We start from the raw sequence: 10,272 nt of genomic DNA on the forward strand, positions 1-10,272 counted from the left end.
CTGTAGATTTCTACTCATGCTTGAGTCCTGACTCTCACCTTAATGTGTTTTGCTGTTTCATCATAGGTGAGTTTTACTTTTTCAAAAGCCTTTAGCTTTTCCTTTAAGGGATCAGCTTTGACATTGAGCTCTTCCTGGAAGAGAGAGAGAGAAAGAGAGATAGATAGAGAGAGAAGAGAAAAAAGACAATAACACAGCCATTTATGAAAAGTCTGGACTGTGAAAATAATAAAGACAAATCAAGTCTCACATGTCAGTGAGCCTTTTGACTACAGCAATACTGAGTCAGATTGTTAAATATAACAAATGGATGCATTTCAGTTGGATGTTTTGTGAACAAATTTGGATGGCCTTCTTGAGGGGGCAAAGAAGTGACATGATGGTGCTGCCACCTAGTGTTTAGTTACAGTAATAACAGCAACTACATGGCTAGAATGAATTGGGGATTGGCAAATCTTTGTAAATCATTGTTTGTAATGATGGATTAAATATAAGGCTTGACCTTGATGTTTATTTTCATTTCATCAGTGATCATCAAGCTTACCTTACGGTCAACTGCTGCTTCAGCAATGGGACTGAACTGGTGATTCCTGTGGAGTTTTGAGTCTCGACACGAGTAACACACAAGCTGCTGATCATCATGACAGAACAGCCTGAGTTTGTCACCATGGAGACTACAGAGTGCTCCTCTCTGACCTCTCTCCTGTAAAAATGTCTCACACAGGTTCCTTAATGCAAGGTTCATTGGTGGGTTCGCCTTTGATGACCTCCTCCTGCAGACTGGACATTCTCTGGATCCTTTGGTTCCCCAGTACTGCTGCAGACAGACTTTACAAAAGCTGTGACTACATGACAGAACAACTGGGTCCTTGAAGATGTCAGTGCACACAGGACAGGATAAATCCTCCTCTAACTTCGAAGCCATTTTTCAAGAGTAAATACAAATCTGTTTTAAGCTTTACAGCTCGTTGTAACTTTTCCTGAAACTTTACTTTCACTTTCAGGAGTTTGAAAAATCCAGCCAGTTTCTGAGTCCTCTTGCTGTTTTAACCGATGTATGCAAGCATGGCAAACTCGCCTACGTCGTTTTGAAAACAACTTTGTTCAGTTTTAATGTTTTTAAATGTTATTCTCACCTGCTTGAACATTTGTAGAGGTGTAACGTGGAACAAAGCTGCCGTCTGTCACTGAGCTTCACTTCCTCATAACCTGTTTCCTTTATAAAGCTGTCAGTGTTGGCTCCTCCTACCTTCTGTCACACACTCTCCACACAACCCCTCCTCCTCTCTCCCTCTCTGTGTGCAGAAGTTATCTTGACAGTAGAGTCGTTAATGGTAATTTATACACCTAAAATCTACCTCAGACCCTTGTCAATAAAATGAGCAGGAACTATGTATATCTATATAACTATTTTGAGAAATGTTTGTTCATGTTTTTGTGAGTTCACAGTACACAGAACAGGTCAGATCCTCTTTAAGTTTAGAAGCTATTTTGTCTTGAGACTCTCTTCTCTTTGAAGGCTGTTTCACCAGCTTTGTCCAAACTCATGGGGTTCAGATAAACGTATTTAGAGCATCTAGTAAAGGACAGAGAATGAATATGTCACTCAACTTCACCTCCTGCTCTGAGGCCAGTGAAGGAGTGAAGATCATAATTAATGTCTGATGATTCTTACACTCCTGGTCCTTCATCTTCATATTAAGTAGAAGAATCCCTGAATGTGTGTGTGTTCTCCTGTGTAACTTTATATTCTCATGATAACTGTGTATATCTTGTCCCTGATCAGAATACAATATTTCTGGGAGTGTTAAGAACAGAACATTTCTGGGAGTGTGACGATGTGTGTTTCAGAATAAAACATGTCTGGGATATTGCATGCGTTTGTGTGTGTGTGTGTGTGTGTGTGTGTGTGTGATTGAGTCAGTGTTTGTGTGTGTTTAAGTCAGTGTGTGTGAGTGTGTGTGTTTGTGTGTGTGTTTCAGTCAGCTGAGACTTTCTCAGTTCAAGTCGGAGATGCCCGTGAATCTTTATGTTCTCCCTCCCATGATGTGCATCATCATGAATAAAACCTTGTTCCTGATCTTCCTGCCATTGCCTGACTGAGTCGCCATATTTATCTGTGGTGCAAAATTATTATTATCACCAGTCAGTTACAGACAGGGAGTATGATGGAGGGATTCTGACAGAGACACAGAGACTGACCATGTTTTATGTTTACTCTATGCACCTATTCACCAGAGCAAGTTCCAGATTGGTGTAAACCTACTGCTAATTACAATGCTGATTCAGATTCTGATTCTGATTAAGAGGGGTCCCAAGGGATCTCTGTATGATTGACAGCTAGACAGACTGGTCTTCTGGTGTTCTGGGCAGCTGCAAATTAACAGGACATGACGATGTAACTAAAGGCAGTGTGTGTGTCCCTTGATGTTTCATCTCTTCCACTATATCTAAACAGGTCTATACACACTGAAACATTCAATAGAAGGCAAGATAAGATTGTTGAAAGATATCATTGGTGTGGGTGAAAATGCTAAAAAGATTTCCTGTGAAAACACCAAAGTTAGCTCTGATGTTAGTTGCATTTGCGTGATTCTAGCAAAGCACTTGATGAATCGACGGTCTGATGGGTGATGTCATTTTATGCTACGTAACAGACCTCGAGCACACACAACATGCTATGATGGAGAGAGAGAAGGAGAGATTAAAGTTATGTTCCATAGTGTAGTTTGTCTTCAGGTTGGCCTTGTCTTCACAGGTTGCGACATCTCCTCAATTCTCCTTGCTCCGCTCTCACCATTCGTAGCGATCGGTGTCTCTATGGCATTCTTTCTTCAACACAACACACTCAGTATACAAGTGACATTTCAGTTATGGTCAATAAAATACCCAATTTAGCATAAAGGGTGTGTCTGTGGTCTGGTTCACGGTGTACTGTAAGTTGGTTGTATGTTGGGCATGGGGTCTACCTATACTATTTATGAAAAGGTGTGAATGCTGACCATTTGTGTGTCAATGAAGGTGGTGAGAATGGAATACATTCTTGTGAGGGAGGAATTCATATGAGCTGAAAGTAAATGATAAACCACTTAATCTAACATTGTGAATAAAGAAAATCCTTGAATGAATTCAATACCAATGCAGACTGCTGGACTTGAACCTTTAGTCCTCCTCCAACCACAACATGAACCAATCTACACTGCAGAACAAGAACAATAAATGTGCACATATTCACATACATATACATAAATGTAGCCTTGATACTGATGTGTGACAGTAAAACTCAAAGTCTGATCAGACTAATGAAGCTGAAGCTGAGCTGCTCCACTGTTTCAGGACCTCAGAGTCTGATCAGACTAATGAAGCTGAAGCTGAGCTGCTCCACTGTTTCAGGACCTCAGTGGGATTTAACAGATTATAGTCAATTAAAGGATGGACAAATTTAGCCAACATCAGCGCAGCTTTAGAAAAAAAAAGTAACTTGTTTATACATTTTATTTACATTTTTGTCAAAGATTTTTGCCTCCAATTTGTAAAATCTACAGAATTCAGAATAATGATCCAAAGAAGACACTTGGCTGGGCCTCACCTTTCGAGGTTTATTATGGGAGAAAATCAAACAATGCCATGGAGCCACATGATGGAGAGAATATAGAGGGCCAACATGCTGATATCAGTTGTTCTTTTCCCACAAGGAGACAAAGACTATCATTTGACAGGAAAAGATCCATAATTCGCAAAAGAGCACACCGTGCAGATGAGGAAAACGTGAGAAGAGTTATCTTACAAGCCACTAAATACACACCAGTGTCTGTTTACCAAGTAAATGAAGAGGTTTTGGTGAAATTAAAGCACACTAACAACCGTGTCACCAAAAAGCATTCAGTTTTACAAGGTATCATTATTAAAAGGAATCTGAGTGTCTCCAAATACAAGGTCCGGTATCGAACATCAGCTTCTGCTCATCCTCAGCAGAAATGGTTTTCTGTAGCTGATATAACTAGTGTCACACGAAGTAAGGAGAAAAGTCGAAGAGCTCTTAATCAGTTAGTTAATGTGAATAGAAAGCGCTTTCTCATAGCTAAAAGTCACACAGATCACCTTGACTCATTTTTTTCTTCTGGAATGACAGTAGCTTTTGATCCTCTCCCAGATGGGAACTGCCAGTTTGCAGCTATGGCTGACCAACTAGCAAACCTTGGAATTTTTCGCTCATCCACAACTCTTAGAGATGAAATTGCATCAGATTTGTTGGCAAATCCTTTTGGTTTTGATGGCACACATTTATTAAATTATGTCACTGATGAGAACTGGGAAGACTACATCAATAATATGCATGAGTTGGGAACTTATGGAGATCACATCACTCTCCAGAGGGCTGCTCAAATGTTCCAAGTTCAATTTTTGGTTGTCTCAAGTCTTGGTGTGGATGCTTCCTCAGTAATCTCCCCAATTGAAGGATACTGTGAAGAGTTGCCTACTTTAGTTCTTGGTCATATAGCCGAGGGTCATGGAGATCATTATGTCAGCTTAGGTGGCCCAATTAGTCCATACATTAATAGTATTCGGGAGGAGGAGTCTCACAGGATCATAAGACTCACTGAATCTACTCCAAGGAATGAAGTGAACTCTAGATTTGACCCTTCTATATTATCCATTGTTATTCCTGAATGTCAAGAGAATAGTCACAGTCTTGCCACCCCACCATCTCCTGCCACCCCACCCCCACCGTCTCCTGCCACCCAACTGTCCTCTGCCACTCAACCGTCTTCTGCCACTCCACAGTGTCCTGCCACCCAACCATCTTCTGCCACTCCACAGTGGCCTGCCACCCAACCATCCTCTGGCACTCCATAATGTCCTGCCACCCAACCATCCGCTGCCACCCAACTGTCTTCTGCCACCCCACCCCCACCGCCTTCTACCACTCAACCGTCTTCTGCTACTTCACAGTGTCCTGCCACCCAACCATCCTCTGCCACTCCATTGTGTCCTGCCACCCAACTGTCCTCTGCCACCCTTCCAGATGAATTATGGCAACTAATTATCAAACACACCCTTGATATGGATATGAGCATGTTGGGAACAGTTAAGAGTTTCTCATCTCTTCAGTTACCTTGCTAGCTCATTCTTGCCATGGATTTATATAAGAGATTCATTGGCTACCAGTCTTGGTTTGGCAACAGAAAATGAATGCACAATAAGCATGATGAAATTGTACAAAGGATCCGGTCGCAACAGTGGTGTGGCTTTGAAACTAAAGGAACTCTTTGCCAAACATCCTCGTTGGATGAAGGCGTGGCTTATACTTGAGCATCTGAGTTTTGGAAAATACCAAATCAAAGACATATTCTGGAAGTAGGCCAGACAAGTGAGTTTATCTATGCTCAATTCATTTTGCTCATAAAATGTTTTGATATCTATCTATTTCAGAGCATTTATATTTTATTGCTTCTTTTCCAGGAGACATGTTGCTTGTTTTCAACATGTGGGTGGCCTGGATGAAGAAGATCTAATGCAATGTTCAAACGTTTTACAAATTAAGATTTCAACAACAGTGACGTTTAAAAGTGATGTTTCTAAAAAAGAGTTTGCTTCACTGTAATGTGAAGCTCAGAGCACACAGGGCACTGTAAATCATGCAATAATGGCAAGCAATCATGAGGGGGCCTATTAGCCTAGAAATCTAGACGCCCCTAGCGGCACCAAATTTAATTTGCAGCCAGGGACCATCTGGTCAACTGTCGTCGTTTTGCGCGGCTGAAAATCCAAACTGTACCAGGCCAATCAAATTGTCTTTTGTCATTCATCAGTCGCTCGGATTGGTTGTAGCACCATTCCTATTGTGTGGCATTGCGTGCAGAGGCAACTTAACAGACAACCGTTAATCCCGCCCACACTGAAAATCGTGTTGTGCCAGACCCTTGTACAGCTTCTTGCTGTACAGGTTTGGCTTGCGAGGCTAAAGGCCTATACCATTGGGATCAAAATATGAGCAAAACAATAGTGGGTGGTTGTCTACACAGCATCACTACTTGGTCTGAATAACTGGTGTCCCAACATTTCAGCACTGACCAAAGTTTTTACAATATCAGGAATTTATTACATTATCAGGTTCTGCAAAATTGAGGCTAACCTGATAATGTAATAACTTCCAATTAATGTAACATTTTATTACATTATTGGTATGGCGATTGTTACATTAGTGGGAAATGCACTTTATTACATTATTGGGATATTATTACATTATCAGGTTTTATTACATCTTTTAGGGACTTCTGAGGGATTTTTTTATTACATTATCAGGGTTATTACGTTATCAGGAAATTATTACATTATCAGGTTCTACAAGGCTGGTATCCAGACTACTCTACTTGGGCTATTTGGGGCCTTTTTCTGAAAACAGCTTTTAACGTCTAACGGCTCTATTAGGTGTAGCCCTCCCACCAATGATATGGCTCATACACTACACTAGGGGATAACACAAACAGGGTGGGGTGCACATTAAAATAAACTCTTCTTTTATTTATTGTTAACCAATGAGATCCCTTAATTACTCTTGGTGTGAAAACTGTACAGCATATTTGAACATTTCAGAATATTGACCTGAAGGAAAAGAAAACTCTTAGTAACCCTGTCAGAACAGAATATAAATACATTCCCAAAAGGAATTTCTAAACACAGTCTCATATGAAGTCTTTTCAAAACAGTAGGGTGAGACAAAGAGCTAATCAAGTTACAGTTCCTTACATTTCATTTAGTCCGTCAGTGAGGAAAAAAAAAAAAGATGACATTTCCCTCCGATACAGTTCGTATTCTGCTCACTATAACAATGTCCTCTGTTGTAGCTTTACTGTCTCCTTAACGAAATATCCCAGACAATTCTGACTCATTTTCTTTTTCACCAGTAGACCTGCGTCTACACACTCTTCATCACTTCCACTCCCAGTTCCCCCTTCCACCTGGCAGCTCATTTGATCTCTTCACTTGTCTTCATATATCTTTTGGAGGTTCTTTATGCTCTTATTTATGTAAAGCACATCGTATGGCCTCTCTGTATGAAATATAAATAAACTTGCGTGTGACTGTCCTTCTGTATGTGTTTGTGTGTGTGTTTGAAAGACATGTATACACTTACTGTATTGGATAATCTCCTGCATCTTCTCCCAGACTCTGAACTTCAGGTTGCCAAGGTGTTTTGCTACATTGATCAGAGCTCCTGAAACCATCTCTGGATCCTGCAGTGTGCACTGGGCTCTGGAATAACATTCTGGAGTCAGTGCTGCTGTGGGTTTGGGTTCAGAACCACAGAGAAGAGAGAGACAGGAGACAGATCACTCACCTTTCCACTGTGCTGTTGTAGTTCTGTGAAATGATGAAGGAAAAAACTTATTTTAATATGATTGGTATGAAAAAGTAGCATAATAAACCTTTATTTATTCATGCGCTCTCTACTTCCCTGTAAGCTTACACACCTCATCTCCTCTACCACCTCTCTCCTCTTTTTGTTGTGTGCTGCCATTTCGTGGACAAAAAGGTATTGCTGTATTGTTTTTATCAGCCAACAACAAATTGATACAATTGTCTTGCTTAATGTACCTACAGAATGGGTCGCCTTAATCATTATCAGAACAATTGCCCCCCCTTTTTTCAGGGTCACATCAACACAATAAAATCACATCTTTCATCAATTAAAGCAGTAACCACACCTTTCACACCAAAGACACACACACACACACACACACACACACACACACACACACACACACACACACACACACACACATACACACACACACACACACATACACACACACAAAAACACACACACACACACACACACACACACTATGATAAGGACTGTAGATGGTTCTTACTTGTAGAAATGTGATGTCATCAGCTCCCACCTTCTCTTCTATGGCTCTGATTGTGTCTGAAAGAGATGAGATCTCTCTGCTCATCTTCTCAATCTTCTCCTTCATCATCTCACTCTTCTGCTCCTCTTCCTCCCACAGTGCAGCTATCCTGGCTGTCTCTTCATCTCGTAGAAACTGGTGAAACTTCTCAAACTCTTCCTTGATCTTTGTCTCTGTGTGCTGGGCCTGAGTCTAAAATAAGGCCAATAACAGAGAAAGTGTCTACTAGGGAATTCCTCTGGTTTAACACACTTCATAAAAGCTTCTTCCAACGTCTGTAGACATTCTATTCATGTTTGAGTCCTGACTCTCACCTTAATGAGGTTTTCTGTTGCATCATAGGTGAGTTTAACTTTTTCAAAAGCCTTTAGCTTTTCCTTTAAGGGATCCACTTTGACCTTGAGCTCCTCCTGGAAAAGAGAGCGAGAGAGAGAGAGAACAAAACAATATGTTGGACGTGTTGTGACTATTCCAACATTTGCTGGCATACTTATGAAAAGTCCCTAATGTGAAAAAAAATTAAGACAAATCAGGTCTCGCATGTCAGTGAGCCTCTTGACTACAGCAATACCGAGTACATTTTTAAAATATGACTTTGGCAGAACATGGATTGTCAACACTGAAGCAACAAATGGATGTATTTCAGTTGGATGTTTTGTGAACACATTTGGATGGCCTTCTTGAGGGTGCAAAGGAGTGAAATGATGGTGCTGCCACCTAGTGTTGAGTCACAGTAATAACAGCAACCACAGGGATTTTGAATATTGTGATAGGTAAATCATTTTTTATAATGATGGACTGAATATCGGGCTATAGCTTGTTGTTAATTATCCAATACAAAAATCTTGTGGTTATCAAACTTACCTTGTGGTCAACTGCTGCTTCAACAATGGGACTGAAGTTGTGATTCTTATGTAGTTTTGAGTCTCGACACAAGAAACACAAAAGCTGCTGGTCGTCATGACAAAACAGCTTGAGTTTGTCACCATGGAGACTACATAGTGCTCCTCTCTGACCCCTCTCCTGTAAAAATGTCTCACACAGGTTTTTTAATGCAAGGTTGGTTGGTGGCATGTCCTTTGATGACCTCCTCCTGCAAACTGGACATTCCCTGGATCCTTTGGTTTCCCAGAACTGCTGCAGACAGGCTTTACAAAAGCTGTGACTACATGACAGAAGAACTGGGTCCTTGAAGATGTCAGTGCACACAGGACAGGATAAATCCTCCTCTAACTTCGACGACATTTTCCATTAATAAATATAAATCTAGTGCAAGCCTTCCCTGGCGTTGTTTCCCCAAACTTTACTTTCACTTTCAGGAGTTTGAAAATCAAGTCAGTTTCTGAGTCCTCTTATCGTTTTAACCAATGTATGCAAGCATGTCAACCTCTCCAACGTCTTCATGAAAACAACTTTGTCCAGTTTTAACGTTTTTAAATTAGATTCTCACCTGCTAGAACATTCGTAATAGTGTAACGTGAAACAAAGCTGCCGTCTGTCTCTCCCAAACTCTGCACAACTCCGCCCCCTCTCTCCCTCTGCGTCATCAGAAGTCCTCGACCATAGACATTTATACATAGACGCCCCATTTGCCTTTGGATCATAGACATATAAAGGCATGTTTTGGTTGTAGATCAAAGACATCTATTTATGTCTATGCTTTGGATCGCGTGTCATCGTCGCCGTCAAATTGGAGATGTGAAGATTGTTCTGTAAACAAACGCAAGTAAACGGTGGAGATGCGTTTTTTTCTGGATAAAAAGCATTATAGCGTTTACATTTCTCAACCGATTTTTCTCCATGTTTCTTAGAATATCGATAGTGAGGCTACAATTGTCGTAGACATACATACATACATGTATATGTCTATGATAATCACTGCTAAATGCTCACTGTTATTGTGCTCCTACAGCTGAAATACTGAAAATAAATCTAAACTATCGAAATAGTGCTTCTTTAACTACTAATAATTGACCATCATTAAGACAAATTGAACAAATCTGCAAATAGCCTACAAATCAAATAGTTAGACACTGGCAGTAGGTCTGCTTTCTATATTTAGAGAAATAAATCCTTTAACAGTGTAATGTGTTTGGAGTTATGTGCTCAGGCACTGAGTAGTTGTGTTGTTGTTTATGGCGAGATGTGCTCGAGTAGTTGTGTTGTTGTTTATGGAGTGATGTGCTCAGGCACTGAGTAGTTGTGTTGTTGTTTATGGAGTGATGTGCTCAGGCACTGAGTAGTTGTGTTGTTGTTTATGGAGTGATGTGCTCAGGCACTGAGTAGTTGTGTTGTTGTTTATGGAGTGATGTGCTCAGGCACTGAGTAGTTGTGATGTTCCACCATTAGACGGATT

General features: G+C 40.6%; 1 protein-coding gene across 1 annotated transcript in view; it reads right to left on the bottom strand.

Annotated features, from left to right (window-relative positions):
- LOC308365606 (E3 ubiquitin-protein ligase TRIM21-like) overlaps window positions 1–9,375 on the bottom strand; it is a gene marked incomplete at its 3' end in the record, with an annotated part of 14,868 nt that extends 5,493 nt beyond the window's left edge. The window contains exons 1-6 of the mRNA XM_080839073.1: window positions 8,781–9,375; window positions 8,231–8,326; window positions 7,878–8,108; window positions 7,343–7,365; window positions 545–926; window positions 39–134 (exon numbers count right to left, since the gene is read on the bottom strand). Of these exons, the coding sequence (XP_080695199.1) occupies window positions 39–134; window positions 545–926; window positions 7,343–7,365; window positions 7,878–8,108; window positions 8,231–8,326; window positions 8,781–9,161 (1,209 nt within the window). The 5' untranslated portion in view covers window positions 9,162–9,375. The remainder of the gene's footprint in view (window positions 1–38; window positions 135–544; window positions 927–7,342; window positions 7,366–7,877; window positions 8,109–8,230; window positions 8,327–8,780) is intronic.
- Between the last annotated feature and the right edge of the window lie 897 nt (window positions 9,376–10,272).

The sequence above is a fragment of the Sprattus sprattus genome, assembly GCF_963457725.1.
Source record: "Sprattus sprattus genome assembly, chromosome: 5".
NCBI lineage: Eukaryota > Metazoa > Chordata > Actinopteri > Clupeiformes > Clupeidae > Sprattus > Sprattus sprattus.